We start from the raw sequence: 20,661 nt of genomic DNA, 5'->3' as shown, positions 1-20,661 counted from the left end.
ACACCATTTCAAGCGTGGCCGTTTTCGTGCGGGTGACACGTAAAAGCACCCACTACACTCTCTGAGTGGTTGGCGTTAGGAAGGGCATCCAGCTGTAGAAACTCTGCCAAATTAGATTGGAGCCTGGTGTTGCCATCCGGTTTCACCAGTCCTCAGTCAAATCGTCCAACCCATGCTAGCATGGAAAGCGGACGTTAAACGATGATGATGATGATGTTGAAGTCCGAGATCAGTTTGCAGATCTTCCCACTCGGGGTCAGTTGCTTAAAAGCTGCCTGATAGGGAGGCTTTTAAGCTAGTAACCAATATTTTGGACTGGAATTTACTGTAATGGGATGTTAACTCAGATAGACTTCACTTGTGTATTGAAATTGAGTCGACATCAGAGATATGAAGTGGGTTGGTTAATTGTAACAGTAAACAACACATTTCTCAGAGAATGAACTCCGCTTCAAATACAAGAATTCTTTTGTCTCCATATATTAACACGAACTTAGCAAAACCAACCCTCATTAACTTTATCTTTTTTTTTTTTCTTAAATACTGTCAGTTGAAAGGTGCAGCAACATCAGTCACAAAATTTAACATATTTAACCCTTTCATTAGCATATTTTTCTTAAAATGCACCACCTTGGTTTCTGTTAATTTTGGAAATAATAAAGAATTTAGTAAAATAATTTTGTCAATATAAGCTAATGGTTGAAGTATAAATTAATTTGAAATATTGATGGAAGGTTTTAATTTAATGATTTTAAAAGAAGTTTGTACCACAGAAGCAGGTGGGGTGATTCCAAAGGGGTTGGCATCAAAAGGGTTCACCTAGCCAACTTTCACAGTCACACAATTCTCCAACCTCACCTCTGTCCCTTTAACATTTCTTTTGGCCCCGTATCTCGTATCAAGGAAAGGCCACTTCTTTGTCACAACCAATTATTGCAGAAATAATGCTTGGAAAATTGATAAAATGATAAAAGTAAAACTTGACTCAAGATAGCGAAGATACAAGAGATTTTTCACGGTGAATTGTCATTTGCAGAAAAACTAGGTTAAAAGATAATTGATCTAATTCTATAAAAAAACTGATTTATTTTTGATTAAATAACTCAATAGATAAATAATTACTGTCATAAAAAGATAACGTTTTTAGCTTTTTAATCATAATTATTATTTTATTTTGCACTTTTTTGTGATTGCATTTCATATACTACTACTACTACTACTACTACTACTACTACTACTAAAGACAGCAAACTGACTTTAGCAGTAGTAGTTGTGGTGCATCAAACCGAATGATTAGTGTTATATGTTTTGGTTGTTTATGTTCTGGGTTCAAATTGTGCCAAGGTCAGCATTGCCTTTCATCCTTTTAAGGGTCAATAAAATACCAGTCATATATTAGGGTTAGTGGAAGTGACTCTAAAACCCACTACAATTGCTGGCCTTGTGCCACAAGTTGAAACAATTATCATTAACGTTGTCATTTCTCGTGAAAGACAGACTTTCTGGATTTGTATGCGTTCTGATCCTGATAATGATCTGAATTCCAACCAAATCTTCAATTAACTGTGACTGGATCCTTCTTGTTCTTAATGCTTTCGGTACCAATTTGCCTGAAATTGCCCCTGGTTTTAAAGCACAAACTTCCCAATTTAAAAAGATCCAAATTCAAACCTTCCATCAAAATTTCATTTTAATTTGTGTTCCAGGCACCATCTTAATAACGACAAAATTATTTTCCTAAATTTGTTGTTATTCTCAAAATCATTTAAAACAAAGGCAGAGTATTTCAACAGGAATATCATAACAAAAGTACATTATTTACATTATTTACATTCGATGGATATTTGTCCTCATCTTGTTTGTTGTTAACTCAATGTTTTCTTGTATCACCGATAGTGAAGCACTATCGGTGATACAAGAAAAACTAGTGACAGACACCCATCTGAATGAACGCACTAGTATACCAATAAGAAACTTGATGGAAATCTTGACCTTCTGTGTAGAAACTATCTACTTCAGTATGGACACTGATATATATCGACAAGAGGAGGGTTTAGCTATGGGTTCACCATTATCACTGGTAATTGCCAATATATACATGGAATACTTTGAGAATTTGGCTTTAGGATCAACACCATTAAAACCAACACTATGGTTACAATATGTTGATGTCACCTTTATACTCTGGCCCCACCAGGAAGATGTCCAAGTGCTTGCTGTTAGATCACGTGAACTCAATAAAGCCATCCATACAGTTCACAGTGGAAAAGGAAAAAGACAATCAGCTGGCATTCCTGGTCGTATTAATAACACGCACCAATTCAGGACATCCGTATACCGCAAGCTGACCTTTACTGGACGATACCTCAACTTCATTTCCCACCATCCATACAGTGTAAAGAGAAGGATTGCTCAGTGCCTAAAACATCGAGCAAAGAATATAAATAGCGATCCTGATGCACACCACGAAGAAATAATCAAGCTCAATAATGGTCTGTTAAGCAACAACTACCCCCAAAGTATTCTATCCACTCCAATTATGAAGAAGAGAGAGGACGAGGCCAATAAACTGCCCACAGCCTGTCTACCCTATGTGAAAGGTTTCTCCGAAAAGGTACAAAAGATATGCGGCCCATATGACATCAGGACAGCATTCAAAAGTAATACAACACTTCACAAATATCTCCTTCAGGTAAAACCACCAATAGAAGAGAATATGACTAAGAACTGCGTGTACTCCATCCCATGCAGCTGTGGTAGATTATACAAAGGCGAAACATACCGCCCCCACTAAATAAGGGTAGAGGAACATTGCAAAGCTGTGACACGGGGAGATAGTGATAAATTGGGTGTAGCTGATCATGTATGGAAAAATGGAGACCACCTCCCCCTGTGGGATGAAGTTAAAATAATAGACAGAGAACACCACTGGAAAATACGAAAACTAAAAGAAGCAGCACATATGCTAAAACACAACAACCTCCTAAGCAGACCGAGTGCAGATATGAGTAGCATATGGGAACCTGTATTAAGGAAGGATAGGAGAATATTAGATTTATAAGCCCTGAAATTCACTCCATGATTGCCCACAGGCATATGGTGTAGTGGTTAAGAGCGCAGGCTACTAACCCCGAGTTTGATTCCAAGCAGTGACCTGAACAATAACAACAACAATAATAATAAATAACATTGAAAAATACCTTAGGAATGAGAACCCAGGTTCGAAATTTCCCCAAGACACCTGAAGAAGGCTGGAGGGTATATCAGCTGAAACGTTGTGTTAATAACAAACAAGATGAGGACAAATATCTGTCGAATGTAAATAATGTACATAATTCCTCATCTCTTAAATATAGAACTGTATCATAACAAAAGGTTTACAATTGGATTTGTGAAAAAGCCAAAATGTGTTGACTCTATCAATCAATCAATGTAGACTGGACATTGATCTATAACAGGTACAACACCAGCTTTCTGGATATTGATGATCCAGAGCCTCTTATAATCTGCACTAATTTACATTAATGTACAGGTAACTGCATTTCATTTGATTAAGTAAATTTCATGTTTGTTTGGAAAAGTGTATGTTAGAATGATGTTATGAAAAAATTGGAAAATTCTTCTTATAGAAATAATTTTTGATTTTCATAAAATGCAAAGAATGAGATTAAAACAAAAACAGTTCTGTAAGATATTTTATATGGCCTGTGGCTATCATCTGACTATACAAACCTTATATTATTGTGTGGTAAATATTACTCTTTAAAGTCTGTAGTAAATTGGATGATGTACTATATACACACACACACACACTCTTATATATGCATATCTATACATGCATGTATATACATTTATATAATCCCATGGGTTAACTAGAATGTTAATTTGTTTAACATCTACTTTGTTCACAAAATCTAGACGCAAGAACCTTCCCAGTAATGAAAATATTGTTGAAGTCTGTTTAATTTTATTCTTGGGATACTTTTTCTTACAAAAGACTCATGACAAAAGCATAAATAAATCCCATTAAAACAAATTATGGATAATTAAAATAATAATAATTGAGGAAGAAATTTTGAGTACAAACTCCAATGGATTTACTAAGATATCTGATTGAATATCCGATAGAAATGGTTATGTGGCTGTATGGTTAAGAAAATTGTTTCTCGACCACATGGTTCTGGGTTCAGTCCCACTGCATGGCACCTTGGGCAAGTATCCTCTACTATAGCCTTGGGCCAACCAAAGCCTCGAGTGGATTTGGTTGATGGAAACTGAAAAAAAGTCTGGTGTGTGTGATTGGAAATAATTTTGGAATCAAGAAGAAGCTTTATATCGTACTCTACTATGTTCTTAACAGAATATACCATGACGATTAGGTCTTTTCTCTTGAATAGCTATGTTGAGTTGTTCCATCTGTTGAACATAGAGTTCTGCGTTGACCGTTTGGTTCCGTTCAAGCAATTCGTAATGGATAATCCCTTCCCCGTCCCACCATATGCACAACATCATTTTACATGGATGAAGATCTTGTTTCACACGTGGTGTTGCTTGTTTACCGGAGCTAAGCCATTCCTTATGCTGCTTCATATTGATGTACAGGCACCATTTTTCATCGCCAGTAAAGATTCGGTAAAGAAATCGTTGCTTGTGTCCATGAGTTGAGCAGTGACAAGCAAGCAAACCAGCAGAGATTGTGGCTCATTGATTTTTGTTGTTGTCACTTAAAGCATGCGGAACCCATGCTCCATACTTCTGAACCTTTCCCATCAAGTGAAGATGCTTCTCTATAGCAGTGTGGGCGCATTCCATTTTCTCTGCTACTTCCCTTGTTTGACGAGAATTTTCATGCAAAAGTTGGTTTAATCGCTCTTCATCGAACTCGACTGGACAGCCAGAACGAGGTGCGTCTTTGAGGTCAAAATTTCCATTTTCGAACTTGGCATACCAATCACGAGCGGTTCTTTCAGCTATGGCACCCTCTCCATACACAGCACAAATGTCGCGAGCAGCTTTTGCGGCCTCAGAACCATGATTAAAAGCAAAAAGAAGGAGGTGTCAAAAATGCTCGTTTTTCTTAACTTGACATTCCATTTTAATGATCTGAAAATAAACTAAAATTAACTAGAAAAAAAAAACAAATAGATTCCAAAATGATTTAAAAATAGAATTCTTGAAAAAATCGATTCCAAAATTTTAAAAAATGGCGGGAACTTAGTTGCCAACACAACATATATATATATATGTGCGTGTGTTTGTACCGCACACTGCTCCAGAACAAGTGTTAGTTTGGTTTATGTCCCTGTAACTTTGAGTTCCCCCCACAATAAATACCAAACTTGAAAAAAAAAGTCCTGGGGTTGACTTGTTCAACTAAAAACCTTTCAATATAATGCCCCGGCTTGGCTGCAGTCCAATGACTGAAACTCAGAAAGGATAAAGAATAATTGTAGCAATGAAGTGAAAAATATAGAATTCCAGTGTCTGACCCCGAAACACTATAAAACCTGCTCCCCCATTTGTACTCACATCTCCTGATCTACTCAGCAATACCTTATCCACCTGGATATACTGGGTTATCATTCTAATAAAATAATAGATACAGAAGATATGCTGTGATTGGGAAGGCCTGGCAAGTAAAGTGAGGTTAGTGATATACCAGTGTCGCATAACCAGCCTATTTAAAAGGACCCTTGAATCATCAGGCAATATGCTGCGCTTGAGAAGACCTTTTGAGTCAAGTAAAATCAAAAGCAAATCAAGATGGAAATTGTAGTTGTGGCTGATGCCAGTGCCGCCTGACTGGCACCTGTACTGGTGGCACATACTAAGCACCATTCAAGTGTAGGTTGATGCCAGTGCTGCCTGACTGGCACCCTTGCTGGTGGCATGTAAAAAGCGGCATCCGAACGTGATCGATGCCAGCCCCCACCCCCTGCTCCTGGATTGGCTCCTGTGCCGGTGGCATGTAAAAGGCAACATCTGAACGTGGTTGATTCCAGTGCTGCCTGACTGGCACCCTTGCTGGGGGCACATAAAAGGTACCCACTACACTCTCAGAATGGTTGGCATTAGGAAGGGCATCCAGCTGTAGAAATCTTGCCAGATCAGATTGGAGCCCGGTGCAGCCCACTGGCTTGCCAGTCCACAGTTAAACCGTCCAACCCATGCCAGCATGGAAAGCGGACATTAAACGATGATGATGATGATGAAGCAGTTTTATCATCTATACTCCCATGTTCACATTGAGAGAGATTTTCTCCATGGCTGGAGATGTTTTCTTGGAACAGTGGAAATAAAGGACACTTCTGGTATGGCAATGTGACATTTGTTTACAACTGTCGCATGATGTCAAGACAAAGTGGAACACAGACACATGCACACATATATACAAACATGCATGCCAGAGTTCTTTCACACACACACACACACACACACACACATATATGTATTATATCCTCATTTGGTCCCAAGATAAGAAAGTAAATCCGTATCTGTTGACCTGTGAAGTTATATTTATTATCCTTGAGATTAGATTTAAAACCCTTTCTTTGCATTCTCTTCTCTCACAAAATCAGCAACAACAACAACAAAGAACAAAACAAGACGGAATAAATTGCACTTTTGCATGTTGTAAAAAGTTTCATTTTATCTTGTCAATCTATAACTGGTGTCAGTTGGAAGTAACCACGTTTTTGACTGCAATAAATCTTGTTGAGAGACAAGTGAGGAGAGAGAGAGAGAGAGAGAGAGAGACGTGTTAATTGGAAGTGTTTGAATACCTTCATACAGATAGATTTCTTAGGAACAATGTTAACTCTTTGGGGAACGAGGTGGGGTATTTCATCATCATCATCATCGTTCACCATGCATTTTCTGTGCTTGCATGGGTTTTTGTGTGATTTAACAGAAGTCAACAAAGCAGAGGACTGCGCTAAGCTCCAATGTCTGTTTTGGTAGGATTTCTATGACTGGATGCCATTCCTAATGCCAACCACTTGGCAGAACGTACTGAGTGTTGTTTTACATGGTGTCAGCACTAGTGAAGTCACCAAGCTACTCACAAGATTGGACGCCCATAACTGAAGGAGGAGTGTAGTATTGAGTGGAGGTGGGGCTGGGGAAGTGTCTTTATGCCAGGTGTTGAGACATTAAAGTATGATGGACGGACAGAAACAAGTGTCTTGCTGTAGGATGCATGGTTGACAGAAGAAATGAAAAGATGTTTGGTGAGTCATCTGAATATCAATTGTCCAGTCTTTTGACCAATCTGTCCAGCTTAGGCAGCCCTACATGCTGTCAGTGGTGTTGCTCTTCCCAATGACTTGCTCTCGGTCAAACTCACCCATCCATATCTAAGAATTGCGGGTATTTCTCAGAACAAATTACTTTGATTCGAGCATTTCACTGGTTTTTGCTTTATTGACCCTTGGGGTGGGTTTAGGGGAGTCTGAAACTAAATTTATTTGCTGTCATCATCATCATCATCATTTAATGTCTGTTGTCCATGCTGGCATGGGTCGGATGGTTTGACCAGAGCTGGCAAGGTGGGGAACTGCACCAGGCTCCACTCTGATTTGGTCTTTGGCTCCTAATGCCAACCACTCTGAGGGTGTGATGGGTGATTTTATGTGCCACCCCATGGGCACTTTAATGTGGTCCCACATGAATACTTTTTACGCGACTCCACACGGGTTCTTTATGTGGCACCACTATGAATGCTTCCCACCACCAGAAGGACCAGTCTTAACACTTCTGCTGCAGAGTGTGGGTCTTCTTGAGTAGTGCAAGGTGCCAAGCATCTCAGTCCTTTGTCATCTTGTCTGAAAGGTCCTGAGGTCCTTCTTCAGTACTTCACCCCATGTCTTCCACTTCCTCTCTTGCACACAGCAATTAATTCCTCTGATGCTTCTCTCTCAACACACCAGCACTTTGTCAAACATGTACACTTACATTGCACATCCAGCAAAGCATACCAGCCTCATTCCTCTCTAACCTTTGCATGTCCTCTACATTCAGGGCCCATATAGAATTGCTGTCTGTATACATGTATCATACAATCTTCCTTTCACTTGGAGAGAGAAACCTTTTGTGGAGGTAACAGCTCTCTGAATTTCCTCCATCTGTAAACTCAGTGAGGCAAGAAAATGTTTGGAAATTTAGTTATTTTCAACACATACAATCAACCTGACATTAAGAAAGAAGATGGGATCACAAACTGCCTAAAAAATGGTAAAATTTGTATGAACTGGCTCCTGGGCAGGTGGCATGTAAAAAACACCATTTGAGTGTGGCCGTTACCTGTATTGCCTGACTGGCCCTCGTGCCGTTGGCATGTAAAAGCACCCACTACACTCTTGGAGTGGTTGGTGTTAGGAAGGGCATCCAGCTGTAGAAACTCTGCCAGATCAGATTGGAGCCTAGTGCAGCCTTCTGGCTTGCCAGTCCTCAGTCAAAGCGGGCGTTAAACGATGATGATGTTTGTGATAAAACTAAATGTTATGTAAATTTATTCCAGTTCAACCACGGCACTGTTTATAAATCCATAAGTATTATGTTATATATGATTGCTGGACACGGACACACACACCAACTTGAGAAGATGGTATCATGATTCACTGAATCAAAGCATTTGTTCATTAAACAAACTATACAGCTAATTAGAAATTATTGAAAGATAATTGATGTCTGCTGGAATAAATACATGAAGAGAATGAATCTTGGAAATTACTTATACAGAAAAAAATATATAACATAGCTGCAGGAGTGGCTGTGTGGTAAAAAAAACTTGCTTTCTAACCACATGGTTCTGGGTTCAGTCCCACTGCATGGCACCTTGGGCAAGTGACTTCTACTATAGCCTTGGGCTGACCAAAGCCTTGTGAGTGGATTTGGTAGACGGAAACTGAAAGAAGCCCATCATATTTATATATATACTAGCTTAAAAGCCACTCAATTATGATCATATTCGTCGTTAAAAATCATGTTTAAAAAAAAATCGAAAACAATCACAGTAATGAAAACATAGGAATCCAAAATTTCAGGATTGCAGGTCTGGATTTGACCCAGAATATTATTAATTTACTCACGGAGTCAACCTGATTCCAAAATGATATGATATGTTGGGCAATGGCCTCTAGGAGTAAAGTTTAAAAAGTGTGATACACTGACACACACATTTATTATATTAGATATGTTTAATTTTGGGGAAACTGTATTTCAATTAGAATGTATTTTATATATATATATATATGTGTGTGTATGTATATGTACACACACACACATGTATGTATGTATTAAAGAAAGCAAAAATGATAGTGTTCAGTAGTTGGTTCAGTATGCTGGCCACAAGAATTTATCCAGGAGAGTTGTACATCATCTCCCTCTTTCTGTCACACACCCACTCTCTCTTATTACTCCCATCAACACTACTACTTTTAATAAAACATCATCAACTCTCCCTAAATTTCTTTGTCTCTCTTTCTCTCCCTCTCTCTCTCCCTGTCTTCGCCACTGCCCTCACTGTCTCTATGCCTACTATTACTCTCACCCCAGCACAAAGAAGTACCATTGAAGAGTGGGAGGTGGTCAAAGTGTGACACACAAAAATTAGTTTTTGCATTTATCATATTATATTATATATGTATGTATGTATTTGTGTGTCTGTGTTTGTCCCCCCACTATCGCTTGACTGCCAATGTTGGTGTGTTTATGTCCCAAGAACTTAGTGGTTCGACAAAGGAGACTGATAGAATAAGTACTAGGCTTGCAAAGAATAAGTCCTGGGGTCAGTTTGTTTGACTAAAACTGGTGATCCAGCATGGATGCAGTCAAATGACTGAAACAAGTAAAAGAATATACTTTACAATAGCAACATAATGAAATATTAATACTCTTGGCGTAATGAGAGGAAGATGGAGAGAAGCATTCTTGTTATGTATTAATCCCTTTAGTACTCATCTGCTTTAGACTGTCCCTTGCTTCTATGATATAAATTTACTGTAAACCAATCTAGAACCTTCCGTAAAAATTTCATGTTAATTTATGTTTCAGACACTAGATTAATAATGCCATAATTATTTTATGAAAGTGACAGTCCCATGAAAGGGGAAAATGCTACTGCTACTTAGCCCCAGGAAACACCGTTTCCAGTTGGCCATGACACATTTTCTAAATAGCAGTAGCATTCTCCCCTTTCCTAAGACTTCCACATTAAGTTGACAACAAACCATCACTTTATCATGCTGCTACTGTATAAATCTCTCTCAGAGATTTAGAAATGTATTATTTCTATTTTCAGTGAATGGCGAATAGGCATCGACAGCTTAGCAAGCCATGCTACTCCAGACTGATGATGAGCAATGACTCTGAAACTAGTCTCTGGATGCTGGCTTTGCTGGGTGCAGGTGCTTATCTCCCCTGTTTGAAAACATAAGGACATAGAAAATGTGTCATGGCCAACTGGAAACGGTGTTTCCTGGGGCTAAATAACAGTAGCATTCTTCCCTTTCATGGGACTGTCACATTAAGTTGACAACAAACTATCAACTATATTGTGCTGCTAATGTATAAATCTCTCTGAGAGATTTAGAAATGGAATATTTTTATTTTATTAAACTCTTTCTCAAAATGAATTGAAACAAACATAGTATCTTTCAATAGGAATATGGTAACAAAAGGGTTAATAATAATGACATCCAAATGAAATGAAACAAGAGCCATAATGGAAATGGAAACGTTAATCTCCTGTTCTCAAAGAACCTATTCTTTTCTTAACTTTTTGCAACCATTTTGGGATTGCCTATAAAATCTCCTTTCTTATCAATTAGGATGTCTTTATTCAGACAAGTTATTTTGGACTTGTTAAATCCTTTTACTACTCTTCAATTATCCTGTTATTGTAATCATCTGAGATTCGACTGTCACAGTTTAGAGATCAAATATCCAGATATATATCTGCAAAGGAAGTGAAGTGAAGTATTCGTCCTACTTGGCTGCCCTGTGATTTAGATTTGTGATATGCTGAAGACTTCGTTATGACTTCCGAAAGTAACATAATCTTGACGACATGTGTTTATGTGTAAAGGTATTGTATTGTTGTAGCTTCCATTAGCCTGGCAGACGTTGGAGAGCACCTGCCAAGAAAGGATTATAAAGTGTAGCTTTTGAAAAGGCTGTGAAATGTAATCCTTGACTTGCTTGCCAATCATCATCATCAACATCATGGTTATTGTTTTAACATCTGCTTTTCTGTGCTGGAATGGGTCAGACTGAATTTCTTGAGGTAGATTTTTTTTTTTATGGCAGGATACCTTTTCTGTCCCCAATCCTCACCTGCTTGTAATTAAAATACTTTCTCATGGCTAGACATGGTTTTCTAGAATACTGGAAATGAATGACACTGCTTGTATAACAGAGGCACTCGTTTACTACTATCACGTGTCAAGATAAGGAGACCTCCACATGCATTGAAATACAATGGTGTTCTTTCAGTTTCCATCTGCCAAATCCATTCACGAAACTTTGATGGACTGGAGGCTACACAAGACATTTGCAAAAGGTGTCACACAGTGGGACTGAACCTGAAACCATGTATTTGAAAGCAATGCCTATGCCCATAGCCACTCCTTGCCGATCTGATATATAAAGGCTGTTGCCTCCTGGTAGGAATGTTTCTTTTCCTTGTAAAGATCTTGTAATTTCCTTTTGTTAGCTTTAGTGTTCCCGACCTTAGGTGGAAGGGTTCTGTTTTTTCATTCTTAACCTGCCATGGGCATTTGCTGTTTCCATAGAATCCCGTTAACTGCATCTGATTCTGAAGTGTTAAGAGTTAATGTTAAAGGCTTTGTGACTAGGGTGTGTGTGTGAGTCCATTACTTCTTGAGCCAAAGGAGGTCTTTTGGAATACAACCATCATTTACGTAAAGGACATAACTAAGCCATTGTGGTTGGTGAACATAAAAGTGATGTTCACCCAGATAAACATGTCCCTGTTGCAGGTTCTGTCCTGCCACTTGAACTCAAGGATTCTGTATTGGCAGAAGAGTTATGTTGTCTGTATTAGTTGCCACAACACAAGTTGTGCCGAGAACCCACACACCTTCTACACCTGCCCACCTCAGGAGATGTTCTCAGCTGTTTAGTTTCTTATGTTTTCTTAGTAAACCTCTTTAGTGTTGGTGTTTGTATGTTTTAAATGGGTCATCAGTTGATGTTTGTTAGTTGTAGTAAGTACGAGGTCGTTATGGTTTGATCTGAAAGAATGGACTGATAAATAAAAGTAGATCAGAGAGAGCAAGAGAGTGGGGTGGGGTGTTCAACTTTTATCTCACCTGATTTTCTTTACAAGTACACCAAATGGTTTTTATTATTGTCCAACGTTTACAAATAGTGTTCATATTTTATTTATTTGTTTTTATTTTTTATGTTTTGCTTGTTTCGGTCATTGGGTTGTGGCCATGCTGGGGCACTGCCTTGAAAGGTTTTAGGCAAGCAAATTGACCCCAGGACTTAGGTTATTTTTAAGTCTGCCATTTATTCTATCAGTCTTTTTTTGCTGAACCGCTAAGTTAAGGGAACATGAACACACCAACACCAGTTATCAAGGGGTGGTGGGTGACAAAGATACATACTTATACACATATATCATCATCATCATCATCATGACCTCCTCCTCTTCACCCACATTTTAACCTTTCTATGCTTGAATGACTTGGACGAAAATTGTTGAGGCAGATTTTTCCACACCTGGCTGCCCTTCTGTTGCCAACTCTCACCTGTTTCTAATTAAGGTAATATTACTTCTAGTCAACATCATTTGCATTAAGGTGACATACTCGTTTGCAGCTATCACACAAAGTCAAGGCAAAGGTGACAGATATATATATCATCATCATCATCATCGTTTAACATCCGCTTTCCATGCTGGCATGGGTTGGATGATTTCACTGAGGACCGGCAAACCAGATGGCTACACCAGGCTCCATTCTGATCTGGCAGAGTTTCTACAGCTGGATGCCCTTCCTAACGCCAACCACTCCGAGAGTGTAGTGGGTGCTTTTACGTGCCACTGGCACAGAAGTCAGGCAGCTGCTCTGGCAGTGATCCTGCTCAGATGGTGCTGTTAGTGCTCCACTGGCACGGGTGCCAGTCATCGAATTTGGTTCAATTTCGATTATATATATATGTATATATATAATTATAAATGAGGGCAAAAGAAAAAAATTTTCGATGCAAACTTCTTACTGCACAGCCACACCTGTACCTATCTCTATAATGGTAATATTTATTTCTTTATTGCCCATGGGGAGGGGGCTAAACATAGAGGAGACAAACAAGGACAGACAAAGGGATTAAGTCAATTACATCGACCCCAGTGCGTAACTGATACTTATTTATTTGACCCCCAAAAGAATGAAAGGCAAAGTCAACCTCAGCAGAATTTGAACTCAGAACGAAACACTGGCAGATGAAATACCACTAAGCATTTTGCCTGGCATGCTAACAATTCTGCCAGCTCACTGCTTTTCTATAATGGTAATATTAATGGTACAAACCATCTTGAACTTATTATAGTAACTTATTATCTGAAGCAGCTGATTTGAGATTTGAATTTAAAATCTGAACACTTCCATAGAGACAGGTTGCTATTAAAAGTGTTCATCTATAAACTTCACTCAGCTTATTCTAGAGGAAGACAGTCTACTTACTTCAGTGTTTAATCTTCCTTTCAGCATTTTAGGTTATTGAATAATGATTGTTGTAAATGGAACCACACACACAGACCCTTCCCCCTTTTCCATTCCCCAAATCCCCCTCTAACCACCTGTCACGCTCCTCTCACAATCTTATCAACTTGCTTCACGATTCTTTGTATTCTCTCTTTTACTTCCCATCTTTGTATAAACTCTGACACCTCATCACCCCATCATTGTCTTCTTTCCAGCTAATCCCATCCCGCCCTTATATAAGGTGGAGTCGCTATGCATGTCCTCTTTAGTAAAACACCTGTGCCTGTCCCTTTATCATACTTTAGCTTCTCAGCACCTGACATAAAGCCACCCTTCCCTTTACGCTGTCAAGGACACCTTTCCTTTGTCTTGTGAGATACTTGATGACCTCACTGGTGTTGGTGCCACAATAAAATACACCCTGTAAAGTCATAGGTGTTAAGAAGGGCATCCAGCAGTAGAGACCATGCCAAAAGTGATACTGAGGCAGAATGCTATCCTCCTGCTCTTTGGTTACTGTCAAATTGTCCATCTTTCATGCCAATGTAGAAGATGAATGTTAAATGATGGTGATGGTGGGGCTGTTGTAGATTTCTCTGAAGTTATTTCTAACCCACCAGAAACACTGAAAGACATGAGCCATTGATACTTTTTAATCCCAAATATATTTAATTACAAATTTTGCTGAAACGTAAAATTAAGGAATTTTGATATTTTCCAGAATATGTCATCCAGCTGGAATCACAGCGGGGAGAGCAATGCAAGTAATCCAGCCACAAACAACAACAATTCCGATAATGTATCCGAGGATTTGTCCAATGATGCAGAAGGTGTATGGAGTCCGGACATTGAACAGAGTTTCCAGGAAGCTTTGGCTATTTACCCTCCCTGTGGTCGAAGAAAAATTATTTTGTCAGATGAAGGGAAAATGTATGGTGAGTACTGAAGAATACGTTTTACCATTTTCTATTCCTGGAATGTCAACACAGTTTATTGCATTTTAAGATTTCCTTCCTTGAATTGATCATTAAATTCCTATTTTAATTCTTTAGTATCTAAATCAGCCATATCCAGCCCAAATATTCTCGCTGTTTTATGTTCAAACTGGCTAGATCCAGCCTCTCACACCTATCCTATAATGTTATTCTGAAAATAAACAATCACATCACTGAAATCTCAAAGCTACTATGTGAATAAACAAGCATTAGATTTGCCAGGATAATCTGACAGCCCAAAGGGTTAATTAGGTTTTAATTATAGAAATGCATGACATGGAGAGAGAGAAAACTTTATCCTGATTCAAGTGAATAAGTTAGATTAAAGATCACAGGAGTTAATGTTAAATAAGGCTGATGCTTTGACTAATTCAACTTGATTAATTACTATGACTAATTAATATAAGAAAGTCTGATCCCCGTGTGCTATAAAGTAAGCTTAGTATATTGGTACCAGATGTGGCAGTGCAGTAAAGAAGCCTGTTTCCTGATTGTGAGGTTTCAAGTTCAGTCTCAGTGTACAGAACGTCTGGAGAATGTCTTCTACTTGACCCCAAACCAACGAAAGCCTTGGTGAATGGATTCGGAAATTAGTTCATTGCGTATATGAGCACATAAGTGCGTGTGTGTGTGTTTGTCCCTCACCATAATGGTGAGGGTTGTAAACAAGCCTCACTGTTCTACAAGCAGTGTTGTTCATTTCCAGTCTTCTGTGGAAAACATTTCTGTTCATCATCATCATCATCGTTTAACGTCTGCTTTCCATGCTAGCACGGGTCGGACGATTTGACTGAGGACTGGTGAACCAGATGGCTGCACCAAGCTCCAATCTGATTTGGCAGTTTCTACAGCTGGATGCCCTTCCTAACGCCAGGATGCCCTTGAAAAAATAATACCTTGGAAAACAGGTGAGGGTTGGCAGCAGGAAGGGCGTCCAGCCATAGAAAATCTGCATCAACTAATTCCATCTGATTTATACAAGCATAGAAAAGTGGACATTAAATGATGATGATGATGACGATGATGATTAGTTAAAGAGTTTTCAATCAAGATATGGTTACCTAGATACAGACTCTGGTTTAAAGTATTTAGTATGATCCAAGTTCCAACACAAACCAATAAAGATGCGTTCTTCAAAGCTAGCAGCAAATGAATATTAATTTGGTTTTAACGTAGATGCGATGAAATCAATCTTCTGTTTTCACTTGGAAATCAGAACAGACTTTTGATTGAAGAACGTGAGAAACAGTTTTAAGCAGCATTACACAGAGGCATTGCACTCCTTACGCAGTTTGTCATTTAAAAGTTATAAAAAAAGAAAAGAAAAAAAAGCATCTCAAATTTCATTTTGCTCATTTTGTCTACAAGCAAATTTTTGCAGGAAAATTATGAAAATATCGCATTAGTTATTAAAGTATAGCTGACATTGTGTGTGTGTGCTAACACATTCAACCTTTTCACATAAGATTAACCTTGTTGTTACCTTATTTCTGCTTAAATCCACTGCCTTTTGTTTCAATTAATTTTGAAAATAAGGAATTTGCTCCAAATAACTGTCGTTAATACATTAATGTTTGGAATGTAAATTAAGATGGAATTTGGATGGAAGGGTTTTGATTAAGGTAACTTTAAAAGCAAGGAGTTTGTCTCAAAGAGCCAAGGTTGGTCTCTGGTTGGTTGGCATCAAAACAGAGACTAAATGGTTTGTCTTTTGTTCTTTAATATTCATTGTCATCATCGTAATTGTCATTGTCTTCCATCATTTGTTGGATGCTGAAATAGATTGCACAAATTTCTTTATAATGACTCGTTCCTGGTGCTGTGAACCATTTCCTAAACATTGAAAACAAGACAAGGGTCAATGTCTTGGCAATCTGTATAACGGTATTTGGCTCACGATTGTAAAGTCGTGAGTTCAATTCCTGTCGGTGCATTGTGTCCTTGAGCAAGAAACTTTATTTCACATTGCTTCAGTCCACTCAGCTGGCAAAAATGAGTTGTACCTGTAATTCACAAGGGACCAGCTTTGTCACATTTTGTGTCATGCTGAATCCCCCTGAGAACTAAGTTAAGGATACGTGCATCTGTGGAGTGCTCAGCCATTTTGCACATTAATTCCAGGAGCAGCAGGTTGTTCTGTTGATTGGATCAACTGGAACCCTTGTTGTTGTAACAGGAAACTGCCCTTACTTTGCAAATAGCAACTAAATAACAACAAAACTGTTTTACCAAGTTATTTATTTTCCAAATTAATTGATAGAATAGGGTTCAAGTTAGAGCAAGAAATTGATGAGAGCAACTCCCATTTCATGTTTAAATATAATAAGCATATGAAGGTAGAGCTGTGAGGTTAAGAAGCTTGCTTTGCGACCATGTGGTTTTGAGTTCAGTCCCACTGCATGGCACCTTGGACAAGTGTCTTCTACTATAGCCCAAGGCCAACCAAAGCCTTGTGAGTGGATTTGGATGAAAACTGTGTAGAAGCCTGTCATGTATATATGTGTGTGTGTGTGTTTATGTTTTTGAGTTTGTTCCCCATCAGCACTTAACTGGTGTTGCCTTGTTTATGTCCTTTTAGCAGTTCAGCCAAAGGGTCCCAAAGGTTCTAGGCTTAAAAATAAGTACTAGGGTTGATGTATTTGGCTAAATCTTTTAAGGTTGCGCCCCAGCATGACCACAGTCTAATGAGAGATAAATCTCCATCCAGTGAGAGATAAATATTATCTAATGGAAACTGTGCTCATTAAATTATATATATATTCTTTTATTCATTTCAGTCGTTAGACTGTGGCCATGCTGGAGCACTGCCTTTAGTTGTGCAAATTGACCCCCAGAACTTATTCTTAGTAAGCCTAGTACTTATTCTATCGGTCTCTTTTGCCAAACCTCTAAGTTACGGGGACGTAAACACATCAGCATCGGTTATCAAGCGATGTTGTGAGGGACAAAAAACAGACACACAAACATATACATTGAGTTAGCTTACCAATTATTTTTGTTGGTAGTTAATTTATAATATATATATATATATATATATATATATATACACACAATGGGCTTCTTTCAGTTTCTCTCTACCAAATCCACTCACACGGTTTTGGTCGGCCTAAGGCTATAGTAGAAGACACTTGCCCAAGGTGCCATGCAGTGGGACTGAACCCAGAATCAAGTGGTTGGTAAGCAAGCTACTTACCACACAGCCACTCCTAGAATTTAACATTAAACTGAAAGGTTCGTTAATACTTTTTAGTAGAATACAAGGAAAAGTTTGAAGTTTTGTATTGAACTGATTAATATTTCAATATGTTAGTTGTAAAAACAAGCAACTATCTGTTCATGAAAATGGAGTTTCTACTTTTCACACAAGTCCTATGTATGTTGGGAGCTTGGGTTCAGTTCCACTCCATGACAGCTTGGGCAAATGTCTTCTATTATAGCCTTGGCCTGACTAGAACTTTGTAAATTGATTTGGCAGAGGGAAACTATGTGGAAGCCCACCATGTATGTGTTTATGCCTCTTTGTCTTTACATTGTACGATAGTAATAAATGAAAGTCACTGTTGTACAAGCAGTATCATTTCTAATATTTTGCCAAAACATGTCTGGCCATGGGGAAATATTTCCTTACTTGGAAAATCAGTGAGGTTTGATAACAGAAAGGGAATCTGGTTGTAGAAAATCTTTCTCAATAAATTCTGTCCAACCTGTGCAAGCATGGAAAAATAGGTATTAAACGATGACAACAATGACGATATATAAGTGATATACTTGGATTCTCTTCCTGTCTGTTTAGTTTGTTGTTATTTAGTTTTATTTTGTGTTGTATTTGAGTTTTCTTTTTGCTTTCCTTCAGTCAGCTATTTCAAGTGCATTTTTGTTTATGTTACTCTTCAGAATGTTTTTCTTGGATGCTGCTGGCTCTCTTACTCTGTGTATGTTCTGCAGGGTTTCCAGTTTGTAATTTCAAAGTTGTTTTACTCTTTGAATTTAGAATTCAGTCTTGTTGGATCAATCAAACTGAATTTTTTTAAAACAGAAGAACATATTTCTATTTCATTGTTGAAGTGTGAGGATGCTTCAAAAATTAATCTCACTTACATAAAACACTCTGAAGACACAGAGGTGTAGAGAAGATTATCATGGGAGGAAGAGTGGAGGGTGGAAGATGAAGAGGCTGGCAAAGAACGCAACAGATGGGCAACATCATGAGTTGGACAAAAGTGGCAAGTGCCTTCATCGGGAAGACTTTGATTGTAGTGTCATCGCTGGGCTGCAAGCATACCAAACACAATGGTGGTGGTTCCCGTCTGGTTATTGATTGGTAGAGTTTACAATAAAGAGTTGTAATTTATTATGAAATATGATGGATGTGTCAGGTCATTAAGAAGGAAACGTCTGATTTTCTTGTGCATCAAGTTTGACTGTCATTAACTATAATGTTTTATCCTGACAATTCTTTGTTTTACAACATTGAAGAGTTACATCATCACTTTTTGAAATGCCATTCATGGTGTCTGATTAAATTGTGAGTTTTCTCTTGTAAATTAATTTTTGTGAACCTGTGGATAGATAAAAAATTTGTGTTGTTTATGAATATGAGTTCTGTCGTGGAACCAATGCATCTCAGAAGAGCTCGAAACATCAGTGAGATGTTTGGTGAAGATGTGGTGAATGAGTGCACTGTACGTTGATGGTTTGAGAAGTTCCTGTCTGGTGACTTTACTCTTGAAACTCAGTCCCATGGTAGACCTGAGGCCAAGGTGGATAATGGTGAGCTGGAAACTGAGTGGAAGTGGATACATTTCAAACTATGCATGAGTTAGCAGCAAGGTTTGATGTTTCAATTCCAACAGTATTAGACCATCTGAAACAAACCGACAAGGTAAAGAAGCTGGACAAGTGGTTAACACCTGAACTGAATGAGCATCAAATGACACGTTGTCTTGAAACTTGCTGTTCTTTGCTGTGACGGCATAAAAGTGAACCATTTTTGCATTGTATTGTTACATGTGATGAAAAATGGATTCTTTTCAACAATAGCAAGCATTCTACTTGATGGTTGGATAGAGACGAAGTGCCAAAACACAATCCAAAAAAGAAGCTAATAGCGTCTGTTTGATGGTCCAGTGCTAGTGTCATCCACTACAGCTTCATGAGACCTGCTAAGTCAATTACAGCAGATGTATACGTCAACCAATTGGATGAAATGATGAGTGAATTTGCAATTAAACAACCAAGAAAGGTCAAGAGAGGCCAGTCTCTCTTGTAAGACAATGCTTGGCCACATGTTGCACAAAGAACGCTACTCAAGTTACAGGAACTGAACTTGGAAGTACTCTGTCATCCACCATATTCACCAGGCATTAGACAACTTTTTGCAAGGAAAAGCTTCAAATTTGAAGATGATGCAAAAACAGCCCTTCATGATTTCATCAACTCTTGCTCTCCAGAATTCTTCGCTGCCAGCATATATAAGCTACCGATAAAATGGCAAAATTGTGTTGATAATTTGATTAACTGCATTGCTTTTTGTTGAGATAAAGTAAAATAGATTTTCAGTTCAAAATTGGACGTTTCATTCTTAATGACCTGAGAGTTGGAATGTGTGATTGGTTCATATGGTTCCTTGTTTTACGCATGTACCACAGAGTGTTGTATGTGTTGGCTTCACCTTGTATGGTTGTGTTACACAGTGTGGTTGTATGTTGTTGGAATAACTCCCTGGGGCTCTTTATTATCTTCCAATTTTGTTTATAAAATCTCATGGTTGAAGCATTTTGCTTTCCATTCCTATCTGGATAACCATTCTCCTTTCGGTGCTTCCATTTATCACTCCCTATCTTCTGAAATACATATTACGATTGCCATAGCTTATCTTGAACATCCTCTTTTGTCTACTTTCATTTTCATCCCCTTGTCACATCTGCCGTTGACCC

General features: G+C 38.4%; 1 protein-coding gene across 1 annotated transcript in view; it reads left to right on the top strand.

The window, feature by feature from the left end:
• The window catches only part of LOC106867323 (transcriptional enhancer factor TEF-1-like), a 120,574-nt gene that overhangs the window by 44,174 nt on the left and 55,739 nt on the right, over positions 1-20,661 (top strand). Inside the window, 1 exon segment of the mRNA XM_014912162.2 lies at positions 14,452-14,665. Within this exon segment, the coding sequence (XP_014767648.1) occupies positions 14,452-14,665 (214 nt within the window).

The sequence above is a fragment of the Octopus bimaculoides genome, chromosome 3 (genome assembly GCF_001194135.2).
Source record: "Octopus bimaculoides isolate UCB-OBI-ISO-001 chromosome 3, ASM119413v2, whole genome shotgun sequence".
NCBI lineage: Eukaryota > Metazoa > Mollusca > Cephalopoda > Octopoda > Octopodidae > Octopus > Octopus bimaculoides.
Note: the sequence above shows the minus strand (reverse complement) of the source record. Positions and strands in the feature narration are given on the sequence as shown.